Genomic DNA, 20,968 nt, shown 5'->3' with positions numbered 1-20,968 from the left:
CAGTATAAAATCTTACTCAGGCTCATAAAGGCCAAAGAGTAGGCATGTTCATGTCAGAAAGCTGTGGTGTGTCTGTACAACACAGCCCAGTGTTAATTGCTCATATGTGAGTTCTGACATGTGTCAGCACAGATAAACCTGGAAAACATATGCTAAGTGAAAGAAGTCACCAGTCACAAAAGATACTATATGTGTGTGTGTGTGTGTGTGTGTGTGTGTGTATATATGTATATATGTATACACATACACACATATATACATACATATACACACATATGTATATACCTATATACACATACATATGTATACATATGTGTGTATATACATATGTGTATATATACATGTATGTGTATGTGTGTGTGTGTATATATATATATATATATATATATATATATCCCAGAACCTAATAAATGTTAGACGATCAATCTACTACTGAATTGCATTACTAGCCCTTGTGTGAAATCCCCACAAAGAACAGTCCATTGAGACAAGAAGGCAGATTAGTGGTTCCCAGGGCTTGAAAGGGATGGAATGGGGAACTGCTAAGAAGTAAATGGGTTCCTTGAGGGTGGGTGAAAAAAATGTTCTAAAATTAGATAATGACAGTAGTTGCACAACTCTAAACATATTTAAAAACCACTAAAGTGTCCATATGAAAGGGAAGACTTTAACTACGTGTCATTAAGGAGAAGATTATGTCTGAGGACAGAGCTCAGCAATGGAGAGCTTGCTTGCATGTTGTGGGCTCTGGCTTTGATCTTCAGAACAAAAAAACAAAAGGAGAAAGAAATCCAAAAGAGAAGAGGAAGGAGAAGGGGAGGGTCCAGGAGACCACGAAGGGAGGGAAGAGGGTCCAGGAGGCCATGAAGGGGAGGGTCCAGGAGACCTCAAAGGGAGGGGGGAGGGTCCAGGAGGCCATGAAGGGGAGGGTCCAGGAGGCCATGCTAAGGAAGTGTAGTTAGACTCAGCAAGCCACAGGAGACTGCAGAGGATTTTAATATATTGATTGTATGCGTGTGAGTGCTCTGCCCACTTGCACATCTGTGTTCCACGAGCATGCCTGGCACCTCTGGAGGCCAGAAAAGGGTATCAGGTCCCGTGGATCTGGAGTTAGGGACAATTGTGAGCCGAATTATGGGTGCTAGGAACGGAACCTGGGTCCTCTGCAAGAGCAGCCAGCGCTCTTAGTCTGAGCCTGCGGAGTCTCTCCAGTTCCTACTTTGGAGGATTTTGAACAGGACTGACTGGAATAGTTAATATCACAAACGTACGCTCCCTGCTACGTTTCAAATGTGCCTCTCAATTCTTGGGTTGGAAAATTACTTCCCAATATGTTGGAGATGGGATCCAACAAGAAGAGACAGGACCATGGAGTGAATCCTCATGAGCGCATCCACGGAGTCCTGAGAGGGTTAGCTATGAACACATGGACGTTTGCTGGGTCGGCCCGCCCTTCCTGACCCTCTTTCCCAGACTCACTTTCCCTTCCCCTTTCTGCTTTGTTACGCATGGGAGCGTCACCAGGTTCCCGCACCAGGCTCTCAGGCTTTTTAACCCCTAGTACTATAAGAATGAGCTTCTTCTTCTTCTTCTTTTTTTTTTTTTTTCATAAACCAACCAGTCTGTAGTATTCTGCTATAGCAACAGAAATAGACAAAGACTTCTGTGAAGAATGAAGGGAAAACTTGGGGGCAGAAAGTTAGATAGTTTACAGAGTTGTCCCAACAGGCCTCGTGGGAAAGGAGATGACAAACTGAGGACCGGACCTGCATGCCAAGACTAAGATAAACAGTGGACTTGGGGGCAAGGGAGGCAAGGGCTTGGAGTGGACAAAGGTGGGAGATAACAGGGAGGCTTGGCAACAGGACAGGTACTGCTGGCCTAGGCTTAGCTGCCTCGCTTCCCAGCTGCGACTGTTTATCCCCAAACAAACAAAGAACAGGACCAAGCCATGGGATGGGCATGTGAGCACACAGAGTGAAAAGCCAGAGAAGCAGGTGACACCTGGTCCTGCTGCCACTCTCGGGTGGCACTGGAGGGAAGGGTCCCCTGTAGAGACACCGCCTCAGTGCCAGCCAGAAGCAAGAAGGTGGCCCTTGAAAACCCGGGAGCAGAGGTGGAGGAGAAAGCAGGAATATGCAGCCAGAGGCTACAGAAGGGAGAAGGAAGTCCCTCACTTCCCTCTTGTATCAGCGCTTAGAGGGCCTGAGCTGGTGGCCGTGACCTCTTTAGATAGATGCTATGACAGGGGCCCTAACAGAAATTATCCCTGAGGGACAGTGGGCTGTGGAGAATCCTTAGGCCGGCCTGAGCCTCTGGGAGTGTCTCTTCCTTCACCTGTTTGGGTACAAGACGACGACTGACCCCCACCATACCCTAGAGTGTATAAAGTAACCTCACATTTGTCATCTTATACATGTGACATGACTCTTAAGGTGGGTATTAGCATCGTGGTCTTCATCACTTTAGTAAAAATGCCAATCAGGCAAGGATTGAACATATTTTTTTTCCTGTAATACATCCCAGATGCCTACAACAGAGTCTGGCACATGGTCCACACAATCAGAAATATTTACTGAATAAACCTTCTCTCTTGTGTTTGGATTTGTGTCCATTTTACAAAGAAAAGGCTCTGCAAAACGATGTGAAATGGAAGCGTCACCAGACCATGAAGGGACAAAGGGACGGAACAGTCATGGGAACTCTGGTTGGGACCTGCCGTCCATGGATCTTACCACACGCCCGTCTACAGGTGACATGCTGGGCACAGACTTGGGCACCTGCCTTGGATCATTTCCTCGCCTAACCACAGAGAACTTCCTGAGCCCTCAGGAGGACCCAGGATAGGAGATTCTGAGGAACAACGGAGCCAGCAAGGGGGCCTACTCACGCCTGATTGCAGGGGGCCTGGTTGAAACGACAGGTAAAGATGAAGCTGCCCAGGGCTTCTTCCTCTAGAGCAGGCGAGGTGTCGGGCAGTCTGGACAGAATGTTGATGTAATGGAAGCGGTACCATTCTCTCACGGCATCCACCCCGGATGAGTATGTCTGGTAGAAGCAGTCTGATTTGTTCTGGTTGCACTGCACAGAGACAGGAGTGTCAGTGCATGTCAGAGACAGTGCACCAAGGTCAAGGACTGAGAGCTGAGGTGTTCTGAGGGCTGATGGGCATGTAGGTACAGGGAACAGGGTGTGGGTAGAACAGAAGGGGAGAAACACTTCCCTAGAAGCCCCTAGGAGAGGTGGCCAGAGGACCCTGGGATTGAGGTAATGGTAGGCAGTGCCTCCTCACTGTAATTACTTATGCAACCAGGTAGGAAGAAGCAAGAATTCTCCCCTTTCACTGGTGCAAGAAAGCTTCTGGGATCAGACTTTCGTTCCCACAACAGAGGTGATCCTAGAACTTCCGTGTGCTGGTGGTACAGCCCATCTCTCCGGGGCCTCCCTCTCTCCTTCACTAGATGAGCCTCTGTCCCATTTCCTCCTACCCATCCTTTTTAGTCTACATGTTTATTAGGGTGCAGGGATGTAGCTCAACAGAAGAGACCCTGCCAAGCACGGACAAGGACCTGGGTTACACACATACACACAGAGACATGCACACACACACACATGCATCTCATTTTACTGTCTAAGTGTCTCATTTACTTGCCTTCTGTTACAGACTTGAAGAACTTCAGTTCTTCACAGGAGGGTCTCAATTGAGTCCCATCAGTAGGGACTAGAATTCAGAAACGTATATTTTCTGCAACAGATTTCACTTCTCGACATTTATCCTCTGCTAACATTCATTCATTCACTCATTCACTCATTCACTCATTCATTCATTCATTCATTCATTCATTCATTCATTCATTCATTCATTCATTTATTCACGTATTGGTGTTACCCGCTGGAAAGTCCATCAGGCCTTTCAGTTTGAAGGAGTAGGCGGTCCATGGGACCGAGCAAGCTCGTAGGCGGGTCCTGGACCGAGGGGCGGGGCTTACCAGTTGGAAGCCGATTTTCCAGTCCTTCCTGTCCACTTGGGGATTGTTGTCGCGTACACTGGAGGACGCGCTGCGCGCCGAGCGGGCGGGATTGGGCGGAGGTGGTGTGCGCAGGCGCTGCAGGGGGTGTGGGAGAGCACCCCGGAGGTCGCGGGTGCTGCGGCGGCGGCCCCCAGCCTGGCGAGTGTAGGAAGAGTTGTATTTGTACAGGTCAAAAAGCGTCTGTTCCGTGATGCGGTCCAGCTCTTCCAGATCCTCTTTAATTTCAGTGTATCTGAAAAAGCCGATGAGGAGGAGGTCGGTCCAGGGGCGGTCTACCAAATCCCTGGCCTCGAAGGGCCACGGTGTTCTCCATAAACACCGAGGGAATCAGTGATCCCTGTGAGAGCTCCAGGGCTATCAGCTGGGTAGTGTAGAGTGTAGTTGTATTTGAACAGGTCAAAAAGAGTCTGTTCTCTTAGCTCAGGTCGCCCTGCCCGATCTCCTTTGGGGAGGGTGGCCTTTGGGAATGTCCTGCTTCCTGTGCCTTCAAATCTTCTCAGTGACTGCACTTTCAGAATGTCCCTGCACTGCTCTGAAAATACCAGATGAAGTTCCTACCTTTGCCCCTTCTTCAGAGGCTACATTTTAATGAGATTTGGAAGGGACCCACCCAAACACGATTCCATATAAATCCCTATAGTTTTCATTCTCAATACTGGCTGTATTACCATCTGCACGATGGACATCCTTAGAATTACGGTCTAAGAAACACAAAGCCGAGATGATAAATTAAAACCAGGCTGCAAGATGCAAATCCGACACACAAATATTAGCTGCATTTCTAGATACTAGCAACAAATGGAAAATATTTTCATTAACACCACACTGAGGCTGGAGAGAGGGCATGCCATTGAGAACATGTGATGCTCTTCCGAGGACCCAGGTTCATTGCTCAGCGCCCACATCAGAGCACTCACAACCCCCTAACTCCATTCCAGGGAAATCTGACTCCCACCCCTGGCTTCCAGCCACACTCACACATGTGGCTCACACACACAGATTATGTACATATAATCAAGAGTAAACCTTATATTTATCAGATCTACTCCTAAATTTAATATAGGCAAGATTTCTTATTCCGCAGAGCACACTGGAACCCTGCCGGAGGCCAAAACATACGAAATCATACAACAGCTCCTATCTCATGTCTCCCAACTTGATTTTCAGATCACATAAAATCCGGATCCCGAATTCAGCAAACATCCTTAAAGGAAGTGACAGGTGCTTCTGAGGTGTCTATGGAACGCAAAGAGTTTCTGTGAAGCTCAGGCTGACCTCAAACTTGAAACCTTCCTGCCTTAGCCTCACCAGCAGCTGAGCTTACAGGTACATGCCTCCACAACACCTCTTTGCAAAGAACCTACGGTGCCCAAAACAGTTGTGGAAAAGAAAAAAGCTGGGGGAGGGGGCTTATACTACCTGAGTTTAATATTTACTATAAAGTGGGATTGGAGGGATGTCTCAGAAGCTAAGTGCAATGGCTGCTCTTCCAGATGACCTGAGTTCAATTCTCAGCACCTATAAGGTACAGCTGTCTATAACATCAGTTCTGGGAAATTCATTGTCTCTCTTCCTTTCTTTCTTTCTTTTTTTAAAAATTTATTTATTTATTTTATATGAATACATTATTGCTGTCTTCAGACACATCAGAAGAGGACATTGGATCACAATACAGATGGTTGTGAGCCACCATGTGGGTGCTGGGAATTGAACTCAGGACCTCTGGAAGAGCAGTCAGTACTCTTAACCACTGCGCCATCTCTTCAGCCCCAGGATTTAACCTCTTTAGGCCTCCATGGGCGCAGCATGAACTTGGTGCAAAAACATACGTACATTAATAATAATAATTTAAAAATATTTTCTATGCCCAGCATTGGGGAGGCAGAAGCAGGCAGATCTCTGTGAGTTTTAGGCCAGCCTGATATACACAGCAATTTCCAGATCAGCTAGGGCTATATAGTGAGACCTGGTCTCAAAAAATAACACACACACACACACACACACACACACACACACACACACACACTCACACAAGGGATTGGCTAAAAATGCCCAATATCTTAACTATTAAATGTCACTTAAAGAAAAATTCAAGAGTCAGGTGTGGTGGCACACGCCTTTAATCTCAGCACTTGGGTGGCAGAGGCATGAGGGTCTCTGTGAGTTCCAGGCCAATCAGGCCTACAAATCAAACTCTGAGCACTAGTGAAGCATGCTATTGCCAGAGATGTGGGGTCAGTGCATCTGGGGTCTGACACAAGCACAGGGGCCTTACAATGCTAGGCCCTTCCTCCAGCCGCCACCACTGAGCCACACCCGCAGCCCAAGGTTATTTAAAATCTCATGCACGGTCCCAACATCCAGTTCAGAGCTACAGGATCCTCACCCAGCTGGCTGGACCCTAGGCATTCCCTCTTTGTAGCCAGCTGGCCCCTCATCCCCTCACAGAAGAGAACAGAACTCAGATCCAGGGTGTGTCCCAAGGGCTTCTGAGAGACTGAGCGGTACTTATGATTCCAAGAGTGGCCATGCCAGCTCGTATGAGCCCTTCTGAGGAGCCAGGAACATCCATTGCATCTCCTGCTGAACAATCCGGGCTAATACCATTGTCATGCCCTTTCCCAAGACAATGTGGCCAGGACATGAGTCACAATGTGCTCCCACCTTTCAGTGTCCCCTAGGCTGTCCCAGGAGCTCATAGACACTGCCCCCTGCTGGAAGGGCACTCTGGTGCCCAGCTGTGTAATGCTAGGCAAGGCATCCAAACCTTACCCCTCTGTAGAATGGACACAGCACTAGGTCAGCCCGCCACACAAAGTTCTGGGAAGATGAAATTAGGCACTGCTCGGGCACACTAAGTAAAGAGATGGTCAGGCCTCAGGAAGACACAGACAGGAGCCGGATGCCCGGAAAAGTGTCACTTCAACTTTCTCAATGTCATACAGGAAGAATCCAGATCCCAGCTGGAATTCCAGCTCTGCTGGAATCATTTCTATGACACGGTCTCTACTGTCATCTCCCTTTCCCCCTCACCACCACATTGCTACCTCTCTGCCTTCATCACACTCTTCCCCACTGAGACTATGTCATGCCTGAACACACTCTCATCTGTCTGGTTTCCCAACCCTTGGTCCCTGAAGAAGTCAGGTTCCAAGCAGGGATCTTTCTCACCCCAAGGACACTTCTCTGCTTTTGTCTAACAGGATTCAGAGCCCTTGACTGACACTCGTGCTGAGAGAATGGATCACTGAGCAAAGCACCGTCAAACACTCAGGTCTTGTCCTGAGACCAGGAGGTAAACAAAGGATCAAGACTCCTTGGATGGGATGCTAGTAAGATGGTCCACCTCATGTGGCCATGACTTACTTCCTCGGCCACGCTCACTGCCCTCACCCCTGTCTGTCTGGCAGGCAAACCACCTGTGGGAGATGGGTGATTCCCGGCCCCAATCCAACTCCATCAGGCCTTACTGTCTTATTCCACAACTCAGGATAGCGAGGTAGTTACACTAGTCAACTACCCTAGAGTTACTCACCTGGGAACTACTGAGCTTTGAATAGCTTTGAAGTCAGGCTTGTTGGACTCCCTAGTTTTTGTTCTTCCACTACTCCTGGCTAAGGCTAAGGACCGTTTGAAATTGGCTACCAGCTCCCTCTCTCTGAAGCAAGCCTCCCTTCTGACTTTCCTCTGTATGAGACAGGCTAGCAGGATACAGGAATCCTAAGAAGTTTGGGACTGACATACATATGTTTCCCTCTGTGTCTACTCCTCCATCCTTGATATACATGATGGGCTCCCAACATCCACTCAGGGACCTCTGGGGCACTGTCAGCCAGCATTCAGGAATACCCCTTGGCAGTGTATACCTGTGCGCTCGGCCCTCCTCTCTGCTTCATCCAGGCCACACTTAACACTCGTCTCTGATCAGTTTCCCGGCCCTTTCTCACCTAAGCAGCTTTGAGCAGTGCTAATGGAGCACACAGTGACCTTACAGCTTCAGCTCCTATCACAGTACACTCACATGTAGATACCCTTATCTGGACATAGCCCTTATCTGGATCTCTTTCGTGGGTTCTGAGCTCTCATGGTGGTCTGTCCCAGGGATGGCAATCTAAGAGCCAAAGGTTCTCCTGAGCTGTTGAGACAGCCAGGTGGTGAGTGTGGGCAGCATGCTGAGTGAGATACAGGGCTGTGCTGAGTTCTGGCCTCTCTGACAGGACTGTTATTGCCTCTGGGCAGGCTGGGCTCAGGGCAGCCACTGTTGACTCTAAGCAGGATTCATTATTTCTTTAGGAAGAGTTAGTGACAACAAACCCTTGCTGCAATCTCTCTTAGGCTGCCAGGATGATGCTATGTAGAAGTCCACTTTTTTTTTTTTTTTTGGAGACAGGGTTTCTCTATATAGTCCTGGCTGTCCTGGAACCTGCTCTATAGACAGGGCAGGCCTCAAACTCACAGAGCTCTGCCCGCCTCTGCCTCCTGAGTGCTGGGTTTAAAGGTCTGCCATCACTTCCCAGCTCAGACGTCCACGTTTTAATGAGCTGGCCCAGGCCATGTAGACTGTGACCCCCTAGTGACCTAAGATCTCTTTTATGGAGAGCCAGTCCCCAAAATAAATCACAACTCATGCTGTAAAACTTCTTTTCTGGGCAGAAGAGATGGCTCAGCAGTTGAGAGCACTGGCGGCTCTTCCAGAGGTCCTGAGTTCAATTCCCAGCACCCACGTGGTGGCTCACAACCACCTCTAATGGGATCTGACGCCCATTTCTCATGTGTCTGAAGACAGCTACAGTGTACTCATATACATAAAATAGATAAATCTAAAAGAAGTATTTTTTTTAAAAACAAGCCTTTTTCCTTTGCAATACAATGAGATATTCACCTTGTCATTGAAATATGAACCCCACATAGATGGCAAGGAGTTCCTGCTTCCCAGTGGCCTAAGAATATATGGAAAGGGCTACACCTCACTCTTGGGAGAGTGGGTTCCATGTGACTGCAAGTGGTGTTTTATTATCATGGACATTCGTTATTAGAGATACGTGCCATCACAGGGGAGTGCTGACTGCCACTCTTCTACCATGCGACCTTGCAGATGTAACAAAAGGAACCAGGAGGGACCCAGATTCTGATTCTGAGGCCTCTCATCAGCCGGTGGCTTTTTGTTTCTCTTTGCTTTTAGGTCCTTGGGGCCTCAGTTTTGTCATCTGCCCTTCTTATTCAGGAAGCTGAGATGGCTTGGTAGGTAAAAAAAAAAAAAAACAAAAAACAAAAAACAAAAAAAACGCTTGCTGATGAGGGAGCAGAGCAGCCTGAATTCAGCCCCCAGAACAGAACCAGGTAAAGGAAGAACACTAGCTCTAGAAAGTCCTCTTCCACGGACTTACCACCACACATGTGCACCCATGCATACACACCCACACACACAGCTTTGCCTGTGCAAGAACTCTTGCCCTGTACCATCCTGACCCCAGCACCGGACTGCCTGACAAAGGAGAACCTGACCACTGGCCAGCCCAGCCTCTCAGCCCTCAGTCTGGCCTCTCCCTGCCAGACACCGAGTACAGTCTGGCCTCTGGACAAGTGCAGGTCAAGGGTGTCTTTCCATCCAGCTCAGAGCCACACCTCCTGTGGCTCTCCGAGGACATGGCCCTCCCTTTGTTCAGTCCTGCTGCTGGGCCCTGGCTCTGCAGACAAGATAAGACCCATGAGCTTCACTCTTCCAACGCTCCACGTTCTTCCGTGGTTTTATTTGTTGTAGGCATAGGGTCTGATGTAGCCTATCCAACCTCAAACTCAAGTTGCACCCAGGGCTAAGCTAACTCTGAACTTGCAGTTCTCCTCCTGTCTTTACTTCCTAAGGGCCAGGATTACCGGCATTTGCCAGCAGGCCTGGCTGAATTCTGCCTTGGGTCCAGCCCTAAGTTCCATATATGTTCGAGGTAGGCTCTGTGTCCCAGGATGTGGCAACGAACGGCTCTTTCCTTCGAGTGACTAGAAACTGGAAAGCCACACAGAGCTGCGGTCAGGACCTCCTTTTTACAATTCTCTGCTGGCTGCGTCCCTCATCAGGTGGACACCCCGGTGTGACTCTGGTCCCCTCCAAGGCCCTCTTTGGGAACTGGATCTTCCACCATTTCCTCCTCTCTCCCCAGATCATTCGTCCCTCCCTGTGCCAATGACCATGATTCACACTCAGGGCAGCAGCCACCAGGCTGCCCTAGCTTGTCTGCCACCTCTGCCTCTCACTGGCCAGTGGCTTCCCACCCCTGCACTCCTAACCAGGAGCCCCCTTCTTTCTGCGCCTCTTCCTGCTGGGCTCCTACCAGCTGCCCTACCTTGTTGCCCTACCTTGCTGTCAGGTGAGGGGGAGCTCTGAGGTCACGCCTGCTCTGGAACTTCACTGCTAACCTGAGAGGCTCTAGCTCTTGGTTGGAAGTGATTTTTGCATCCCAGTTTTAACACCTGCTATCTTTCTGAGTTTAACTTTCTGGGCATCTGTCGCCTTATCTATTAAATGGACGGAATAGTGGTACCTGTTCCCTAAGTCTGTTGTAGGCTTAAAACATTTAATAATATTTCTTTTCTTAAAGGTCAGACACCTGAGCAGGTAGACAGGGCCGCTGAGCAGGGACCTACTACATTCATTCAGCCTGGGTTTTGGGGGGACGGCTAACAACACTACATAGCTCCGACTATCCTGGAACTATATAGAGATATATAGCTCACAAGAGATCTGTCTGCCTCTGCCTCCACAGTATTAGGTTTAAAAGCATGTGCCATTACACCTGGCCGATTTAATCATATTTCATTCAGACTTAGATTCATCTGGAAAGCCATCTGGGACATAAATATGCATTCTCTATTGTTACTGTTATTTCTCTTCGTTATTAACTATACAGCTTTGGGTCTAATTATTTCACTTCGGTGAACATCAATTATCCTCATCTGCAAACTGGAAATAGCACAAGTGTGATAGCGAGTGTCCTGTAATGCCAGGAGTTCAAGGCCAGCCTAGGCAACACCGAGATCCTGTCTTTAAAAGAAAAGAAAGCAATAAAGGACATATATAAAATGCCCACCTCTTTAGACTTTGCAGGATTGAGGAGTTAGTGCTTAAAAATAACCCAACACTGAGTCAAGTACTTAGTAGGTCTTCAGTTTCCTCCAATACTTGAGGCTCCTCCCCTCCCTTCTGAGTTCTCTCCTCCTCCCTCTGCTGTACGGACAGCTGCTTCCCGGTCCGGGTCCCCTAGGCACTGTGATGTCCACTCCCCGGTGGTTTATCCTGGCCTGTCCAGGGTCATGCACCCAGCAGAATCTTAGAAAATATGCAGACTTCAACAGACTCACCTCAGCCCTCCCCATATCTCCTCATCTTTGTGACCACAAATATTTATTGAGTGCCTGCCTGCAGCCTACTTCCAGGAGCCGGCTCCTCCCCTGCCAGCACCTTCTGCCTGTTATGTCCCCCACCCTGCCTGGCCTGGGATGAGAAAGAACTGACAAACTGAAGGAGAGATGAGGCTAAGGGAAGGAGCTATCCCAAGGCTTGAAACGGAGGTGAACAAGTGAGCAACTTCACTTATTCCAAGTGGTGCCTCGTAAGAATGAGAGAAGGCCGAGTTTGGGGATCAAACTAATGGGCTAAGTCAGGATCACATCAGGATCGGTGACCTTGTTGACTTGCCTTGGCCTCTTGGTCTCAGTTTCCTGTGTGTAAAATGGGGATAATACCTGTCCCTGCCCCAAGACAGATTAAGCCTCCAGGAGGCTGCAGACGACCTCTAAGGAGGTTCTGACGCATTCAGCTCCAGTAAGTGACCCTTACCGTGTCCATTATATGGGGACAGTTTTACCTTTCCAGAGCAGGACTTCCCAACCTTTGTTAATCCATGACACATCTTTGGACATGACAGGCTACCTGAGAGAGCCTCCACCCTCAGCGTGTGACCAATCCCAGCCATCCATAATTGCCCACATTCCTGAGGCTGTGCTCACTCGAATTTACCCTCCTTCAAACCCTCCGAGAGAGCTTACACTCCTTGAAGGCAGACCAACTCCGAGTTTTTATTGTGCTAATCACGGTGTGTTGCTATATTTGTTCACACGCCTACCCCTCCTACCTTGTTGTAGCTTTTCCCGTCTCCAGGACCTATTCAAGTACCTGGCCCTCCATAAAGCTCGCTGAATTAGCACAATCCTCTTCTGCTGGGTGCCTGGCACCGTCTGGCTTGACGGACGTTTTCAATGTGTGGCATAGCTGAGTGCGGACGAAATGGTATGTGTGTACAAACACCCAGCCCTGCCCGCCTCTCTTCACCATGGTAACAGTGCAGTTTCCAGACCCAAACTGGCAAAGAGCATTGATGAAACCCAAAACTTCAGAACACAGCAAAGCCCTTAAAGGTCAGAGACCTGGGCAGGCGGGTAGGGCAGCTGAGTGGTGATCCCCTGCACAGGTCAGCAGGAGACTTCGGGGACAGCTGACGATGGACCTCTTTTCCATTCCACTCTCCTACTCTTCATCCCACTCCCATGGTGCCTACTCCCCAGCACAGCAAATATCCCCTCTGCACAAAGATCTTATCCACCTCTATAGCACCTGCAAGGCCTTGACCTCTCAGCTCTCTGGCCTCACAGCTCCATGACCACTTTTGTTTGCTCTCCGGCTTGCTTGCTTTTGTGCTGCTGAGTGTAGAACTCGGGGCCCTGTGCACGCTAAACCCATGCACTAGCATTGAGCCACCCCTCTCTCTGCGACTGACCTGTAAGGATTAAGGGTGCACACAGTGACGGCAGGGAAGACCAGCTTGTCCGAATTGAGGTTGATGTTGAGACTCACGGGGTAGCTGAAGTATTCCTCGAACAGCAAAGCAAACTGCCAGTACATCATGCCGAAGGTGCAGAGCCAGAGCACCGCCCAGAAGGCCGTCTTCATGCGGTTGTGCTTGGAGCACACCAGGCGGATGGCACCGTGGATGGTGGTATTGTTGCAGAAGAACTGGAAGAGCTCCCGGTAGGAGCGGTGGAACTCGATCAGTGCCTCCTCCTCCTCGGTGGGCTGCCGGGGCTCTGAGGGTTCCGGGCCCAGCGCCTGTTCTTCACGCTTGTCCCCCTTGCCCAGTCCTTGCATGGGCAGAGGAGGACAAAGGTCTTGCTCCTTGAAATTGTTGCCCTTCATGGATCCCTTCGGTGAGTTGGAGACGTCAAGGTCTAGGTCAAGGTTGAGCTCAGGGGCTCTGGTGTGGTCCAGCATCATTAGTATGGAGGCAGAATGGGGCCGTCCGTGACGGTGCCCGCATCCCACGCTGAGTTCCCTCTTCCTCAGTCCTCCCACCCTCCTCCACCTCTCCAGGAGCCAGCTGACCTTCTGGAGTTGGGGCCAACCAGGCAGCACGGAGCTTCACTGGAGTGGCCACAGAGCGAAGTGGTCACAGCGAAGGCCACCTTCGTTTGCCCGCTAGCGCCTCCCTGGGTCTCCACAGCAGGCACCCTGTCTGGCTTAGCGCCTCTCCCTCTTGCCCCTTTTTCCTCCCGGACTGTTTGACTCTCCGGCTTTCACGCCCTCTTGGCCCAGCTGACTCCCGCTTCTCTTTGGGTCTCCCTCTCTGTGCCAGGCTCTCTGATCCTGCCTCACTTCCTTTCCTGCCTTCCCTATCTCCTCCTGGGTCCTCTTCTCTAGGCTCTCTAGCCCTGGCCTCCAGCTCCCTGCTACCTCCTTCTCTGCCTCGGGGACCGTGGGTTGCAGGAGGCCGGAGCTGCCTCCTGCTCCCGGCTCCAGGTGTGGCTGGGCTGTGACTGGTTCCTTTCCAGTTAAATCTGGCAGCCGAGCCTCTCCACCCTCTCACCTGACAGGTGCAGTGCCTGGCTCCAGAGACCGCCCGTCGGCCACGGGCAAGGATGGGAGCGACAGAAGCCTCATTAGCATCTCAATTAAAGGTGAGCAGGGCAGAGGGAGGATCGGAGGAGGAGTCTGGTCTGGGAGCTCTCCAGGGAGGAGGGCTCTTGGGGGACAGGTGAACCAGGTACCTGCTGAAGAGTTTCGGCCAGGGATTGATGGCGAACTGACTGAAAAAGAGACTAGGGGCAGAAGACAGGTGAGGCTCAGAGAACCGGAGAAGAGAGGAAGGATTCTACACGCAAAAGCCAGGAAGGCAGAAGCGGAAGGAGGATCGCCGAGAGTAGGTGGGGAAACCAGGAGAACAGGGAAGGCAGAAAAGAGAGACAGACTGAGGAGGACTGTGCAAAGAGCTGAGGGAAGATGAAGGAGGAGGAAGAGGAGGGAGCCAGCTCCAAAGGGACTCTCCTGTCAGGCAAGATGGCTAGGGGAAAGGAAATCTAGGTGAAATTTCAGAAACCAGGGTCCCTTCTGATTGAGGTCCCTCAAGGTCATCCCAGGTCAGCCTCACACCCAGGGTCCTGGAGGAAAAAGAGAATGGGTCCCCCAAAACTGGGAGCACCTGCTGGCCCCCACCATCTTCTTCCCCATCCCCTTCCCTCTGAACTTCTCACCCCATCTACCTGGCCCTGTCCAGGCCTGGGAGGGAGGGGCCCAGGTGAAGTAGGGGGCTGGGCCAGGTCCTAGGACATTCTGTTCTTTTTGACACTATTGGCTGATAGGCCAGGAATGTGTAATGTCCCCTGTTGTGGTCACAGGGTTGCAGGAATGTGGGCACCAGAGGTAACATGTACATGGGGGCCAGGCAGAGCTCTGTGGGCACAGACCAAGAGCCCTGGGACAGGCAGGGATGGCAGACCCTGGAAGAGAACACAAGCTGTGTCTATACTGGTATCTAGGGCAAGGAGGGTGGGCACGCTGTCCTAGAAAGAAGTGGAAGCTCTTTCATCCAGGCTGTGTTTTTCTCCAAACTCTCCCTCAAGCTACCCTAGCTAGAGGAGACAGATGCAAGCAGGGACCACACAGGTGTGACAGCCTCAAAGGCTCACACCCCCAAAAGAAAGAGTGAAGAGTCATGGGAGAGCCATCCACATAGCCCAGGTCCTGCAGAGCTTGCTAGTGATAGTGCCACTTGAGCCCTGGAGAGGGCAGCCACCCAGTGCTCCAGTGTGCTCACTGGCTCTTCCTACCCTCTCTCCAGCAGCAGGAACAACAGACAGGGGTGTTCTCTGTGCTCCAGACCTACAGACACAGACCAAAGCAGCCACAGAGGTTTATGGAAAGCAACAGGTAGTTGACATACAGGGAGATGAGGGGTCTGGAGGCAGGGATAGGAACCAAGTGCTGGGGGACAGTGGGGGAAGCAACAGGAGGGACCCATTTCAAGTGACACCCTGGAGGGACTCATTTCAAGCGACACCCTGAAGACTGGCATTGCGGCTGAAGCTTGCAGAATAAACCAGACAAATAAGAGGGTCCTCTGAGCTAGTCTCATTCTTGAAATGGTCAACCTGGGTGCCGCCTGTTAGCTAGGCTGTTTGACAGACGCCTTGACACACATCCACGAAACCTTTCTGTAAGAAGAGGGAGGCAGGCTCCTTCTCCACTTCTCACACACGGAAACCGACCCTCCAAACCAATAAGCCAGTTTTCTGACATCACAAAGCGGACCAGCAGCTGTTGTAGACAGAATGCAAACAAAACATCTTTTCCTCTGACGTTGCCTCTCGTCATTTCCCTCCTGAGACAGACCAGTCATAACTCCTGGGGAACCAGCCCAGCAGGAGGGGTTTGGTCCCTCCCACACAAAGCCTATGGATTCACCCTCTCCAGGTAATGTCTCCTTGGCTGTGTGCCTCTGAGCTGTTTCTACCTCTCCATTTCCCCAGCCACCCCTATGCTCCCTTGAATCAAGCAAGTCCTTAAAGCAGTGTCCTACAGGCAAGGTGCCCGCTTCCCCTGACTGTTTAGTCTGTGAGGTTCCGAGAAGAGAAGCTGGCTCCTCCCTGCCTCTTCTGTTTGCTAGCTGGGCCTGAAACCCAAGTACTGGCTTAAGGCAGCATGACAAATAGTTTTCATCTCAAGGACTCCGTGAGAATGCCTGGCCCAAAGAGTGTGGTGACTCTGGCATGTCCTGACAGAGTATGAGAGAGTGGCTTGGCTTGGCTTGGCGTGGTGACCACGGCACTAGAGATCTGGAATGGGCCAGTGCAAGCATGATGTAAGAATAGATATTGGTACTTTGGTCAGAGTCCCATTTGAATCACACTCACAAATACACATGCATACACATAGATATTCAAATACAGACAGACAGACAGACAGACAGACAGACATTCAAATACATGCACACACACACACACACATACACACACACACACACAAACACAAACACACCAAAACCAGGGGATCCTTCTGTAGCCCAGGCTAGCCTGGAACTCACAGTAGTCCTCCTGCCTCAGCTTTGCAACTGGATACATTTTTGTGGTAGTATAGTTTCCCAGCAATCCCGAAACATGAAGCAACACAAGCTTCCCATTGTCCCCTTTTCTCCTTCCCCTCAGCCCAGAAAGAGCACCACGATGCTGATGACATGTTCATCAGTGCATCTCTGCCATGACATGTTCATCAGTGCATCTCTGCCGGTGACATGTTCATCAGTGCATCTCTTCCTTGGTGTCTCTCTGACTTACGTGTTTTGTTGTGCTGTATGCTGAGAAAAGGTTTCAATGTCTAACTAACCTTAAACTTGCTTCCTAACCAAGGCTGACCTTGAACTCGTGATCCACCTGCCTTGGCCTCCCAAGTATTGCGATTACAGATATGTATGGCATGCCAGCTTACATTCATTTCCAAAAAGAAATAATCCTAAGTGTGACTACTTCATACGTATCACTCTATGACTTCCATTATTTTCAAACCATTTGTCTTCAAGAAAGCACGTTCAAGCCGGACATAGTGGTGCAGCCTTTACCCCCTACTTGACAGGCAGGCAGATCTTCATGAGTTCAAAGCCAGCCTGGTCTACACAGTGAGTGCTACATAGAGAGATCCTAGAGAGATCTGGGGGGGGGGGGTAGAGAGAGAGAGAGAGAGAGAGATTGAGAGAGAGAAGGACAGATGGACAATTTTACCTCTCTGGGCCCCAGGGGTCTCATTTAAAGAATGAAGGGACAGGAAATGATGGGTAAGGCTGCCTAACGACAAAGGCCTTGCCAGGTGCATCTAGCTCCCTGCTCAGGACACAGGGGAACTAAGGCTTGAGAACAAAGTGACCTTGTCAGGGTCACCAGGAGTTGGGGTGAGTTATATCCCAAGTCTGATGCTGTTTTCTTGACTTCCAAGATAGTAGAGTCCCGTATGACATTTCAAGGGCATTTTTTTTTTTTTTTTTTTTTTTTTACCTTGTCTGAGAAAGGCTCCCTACCCAGGGCGTCCTGTTGCCTCTCCCAGAACCCCAAGCCATCTCTTAAATAAGGGGCTGCCTTCTCTGTCCCATTCCAGCCACCCATTGAACCTTTAGTACATCCATAAACCATGCAGTGGCTCTAGGGAAAGAAGCCAACCTTTAGGGTTGCAGTGGGTGCGCATTAGGACTGACAAGTCCTCCGGCCTCTTCATTCCAGAGATGAGTGACAGGAAGGATCCGTTTCTGCTCCACACCTCCAAGGAAAGCCTGCCTCATCACCTCCTGCTGTTCACTGTTAACGATGTGGCCCACGCATGCACCTGTGTTCCCTTCCACAGGCCTACATGTATGCAGACCATTTTATGAAAACTCTGATGACAAGCACCAGGCTTGTTTATCTTGGCGGGTGACTCGTGGCTACCATTTCTGTTTTGTTTCTGAGACACTCACTCTGTGGCCCAAGCTGTTCTCAAATTCCCAGTCCCCCAAGTGCTGAAGTTACAAATGTATGCCACTATGTCCAACTTAATGGTCGTTGCCCGTTGGCCCACTCCGCAGACAAAAGAATCTCACATCTTGGCTAGGATCCAAGGTTTATCATTTTTTTGACAGTGGAGTGCACACGGGAAAAACTTCAAACATCTCGGCTTCCTCCAACAGCATACTGATTTGGGGGGCTGTTAATTTATCAAAATTTCTTACACCTTTCCCCTTTCAGCTTTTATGCTTTCTAGGGTAAAAATGAGTCACACAATTAATCATACCCCTTTACTTTTACACTTAGCACTAACTATGGGGCAGCCTACTGTGGCAAAGAGCATCCTTTTATCATTCTTTATGTAGTATAAATCTAATGAGGTAGACCAGAAAATTTCTCTCTCCCATCCTCATTCTAGCGACCTGTGAAGATGCTTAGGAGTCCCCATTAAGACTTATTCCTTTGCTTAGTTACAGGGCTTGACAAGGTCCTTGCTGCTGGCAATCCCAACCAGGCAATTCCTTACTGTCTGAGCCTGTCTTACACTGCGGGACACAGCAACATCCCTGGCCTCTGCGCTAGGTGACAGTGGGAATTCCAAGCAGTTGCAACCTAAAGTGTCTTTAAGATATTTCCAAGTGTCTTCTGGGGAGCAAGGTTACCAAGATGGAGAGTAACTGGACAAATCTTTGCTCCCACTGAAACTCCAAACACTCATCTGATCTGTCCATTTCTCTCTGTCTACCAGCCCAGCTGGGCTGGCTAACGGAATCAGTTGGCTAAGGGAAATATAAGGAAGAAGACAGGAGTGGTTTAGAGTGATCCACTCACACCAATTCTCTTTGGGAATTACTCATAGGCTGTGGGGAAAAGGGTGTTTCCGCAACCCCTTCGGAGGGAGGCCTGGGAGAAGAGCCCTTCACACCTTCTGGGAGTCTGAGGGCACTCAGTTCTGGTCTGGTATTGCCCAGTGGACATTGATGAAAGTTTCTGGAAGCTGGTAAAAAGTCCAAGTAACAAAGACAATGCTGTGCTCACTAAGAATTTGAAGATTTCTCATCCGGAGTCTCCATCCCCCAGAAGAAGGTTGGAGAGGTATTATAGTAACCATTTTGTATTGTCTGCCCGAAGTCTCCGTAGGCTGCCAGGAGGTGGGTCGGGTCTCCCCACCTTTCTGAGTCCTGTCACAGAACGTGCCCACACTCCTATACTCACTGCATAAATAGACAAATAAACAGGTGAAAAAAGTCAATGAGACCCCACTAATCTACATGTGAAAACTCACAAACTTTAAAATCCACACTAAAGGTAGCCAACACCTTTAATAGCAGAGCTTGGGAGGCAGAGGAAGGCAGATCTCTGAGTTCAAGCCCAGCCCAGACTACAGAGGGAGTTCCAGGTTAGCCAGAGCTACACAGAGAAACCTTGTCTTGGGGGGAGAATGATGTGAAAAAAAAAGACAGGTCACAAGTGAAAGCTAAGTAAGACAACATGGAGGCTCCTAATTCTCTCTCTCTCTCTCTCTCTCTCTCTCTCTTTCTCTCTCTCTGAATAGTACATGTGAATTTTCCCTAATAAAACATTAAAAAAAAAAAAAAGAAATAGTGAAATGTATCTAGGGCCGCTCCCCACCCACCCGTTCCTTTATGCTGTTAAGAGATCCAAGTGAGTCAAGCCCCTGCCCCAACTCCCTGAGCCCAGAAGGAAGAGAAATCAGAGGTCTGCTATTCAGTATCTCTACCACTGCCAGGGAACCTGGGACAATTGAGACAGACAGGTACCAGCAGAGTGGAGCTGCTGGGCCAGCACCCAGGGAGGGGACAGCACAGAGTGACTATCAAGAGCCCAGGCAGCAGTTAAGAGCATCAACTGCTCTTCTGAAGGTCCTGAGTTCAATTCCCAGCAACCACGTGGTGGCTCATAACCACCACTAAGGAGATCTGACTCCCTCTTCTGGAGTGTCTGATGATAGCTACAGTGTACTTACATATAATAATAAATAAATCTTTTTTTTAAAAAAAGTATACACTTAAAAAAAAAAAGCCCAGGCAAGTTCCCCCCCACCCCGCCCCGCTCTGTTCCCCCCTCTCCCCAGGTCTTCTCTAAAACTCAATCCCTTGCCAGCATTTCGAGGCTCCACCGAAAGCCTGTCTGGATATCTGATCCACCATGGAAAAGGTCAGTTCTCAGGTGAGCTATTGCAAGAGAAGGCTTTCCCTCATTCCAAATGAGAGTCCAACCCCACCCCCCACCCCCGAGTCACAAGGGAGGCAGGACAGATGTTGCCATGGGCTGGGATCTGAAAATCAGATCTGGACTGCAGTTAAGTTCTTCCAGAGTGGCTAAGCGGTGTGGACAGCCTTCATTTACACAACGAATATGTACCTGGCCAGTGGCATAAGCCAGATCATGCTAGACTCCGTGAGCCTAGACTAAATAGCCAAACCAGGCCACGGGCCAGCCAATAGCCTAGTAAGGAGCACAGGGCAGACATTAGGGTTCCTTGGGGGCTCCATGGCTGTTTTCTTAATAGAAATTTAGAGGGGTGTGTGTGTGAAGGGGGCTGGGGGGGGGGGTTGGGAATCAGTAGACGTGGGAAAAAGGGGTGTCACATACTTCCAGCAGCTCTGGGCTATTAATGGCAGGAAGAAAAGGCCCACCAGGCTTAACGATCTTGGAACCCTGTGCACCGCTGCCTGGCACCCTGGGCAGGTCTTCTCTAGAAAGTAAGGTACCTACACTGGCTGGGCTCTCAGGTCCCTCGGTTTAAGAGAGTTATAGGCTTATGTGCACACACGCTGGAACTAGGCTACCCAGCCCCAGCCCAGAAGCCCCCACTCACCAGGACCTGGGTTTACACACGCCCACCCTTCCGTGAGAGAGGTCCCAGAGGAGAGGACAGATTCAGGGCCAGCTGAACTCTCTCCAGTGTCTTGTGGTGTGCGCCCTGGTGTGTGGCGTGGGTGGGCTTGTTACTGTGGAAGCTTCTTTTTAAAAAGTCACAGAGTGGAGCAGGCCCTCAGTCTCTGCCAAGTGGGATGCCTGGCCAGACGCTGGCTGCATCTGCTAACCACCTCTGGGTATCCTGGCTGGGTGCACTGTCAATCCCTGGCGCCTCCTCTTTGCAAATCTGACACCCAGCTGTCCAC

At 50.0% G+C, this 20,968-nt stretch overlaps 1 protein-coding gene across 3 annotated transcripts in view; it reads right to left on the bottom strand.

Annotated features, from left to right (window-relative positions):
• Scnn1a (sodium channel, nonvoltage-gated 1 alpha) overlaps window positions 1-20,903 on the bottom strand; it is a 30,673-nt gene extending 9,770 nt beyond the window's left edge. The window contains exons 1-3 of one of the 3 annotated variants that reach the window (XM_030255276.1): window positions 20,662-20,903; window positions 3,990-4,263; window positions 2,891-3,081 (exon numbers count right to left, since the gene is read on the bottom strand). Coding sequence is in view for 2 of the 3 variants with exons in the window: in NM_011324.2 (NP_035454.2) it covers window positions 2,891-3,081; window positions 3,990-4,263; window positions 12,800-13,293 (959 nt within the window). In the remaining variant the exon portion in view is untranslated. Of the gene's footprint in view, window positions 1-2,890; window positions 3,082-3,989; window positions 4,264-12,799; window positions 13,835-13,882; window positions 15,700-20,661 lie in introns of those variants that run through there. The other 2 variants (XM_017321471.2, NM_011324.2) reach the window with 2 other exon arrangements.
• Between the last annotated feature and the right edge of the window lie 65 nt (window positions 20,904-20,968).

This window comes from Mus musculus, chromosome 6, assembly GCF_000001635.26.
Source record: "Mus musculus strain C57BL/6J chromosome 6, GRCm38.p6 C57BL/6J".
NCBI classification, from domain to species: domain Eukaryota; kingdom Metazoa; phylum Chordata; class Mammalia; order Rodentia; family Muridae; genus Mus; species Mus musculus.
The sequence above is the reverse complement of the archived record's forward strand: the minus strand, read 5'-3'. Positions and strand labels throughout refer to the sequence as shown.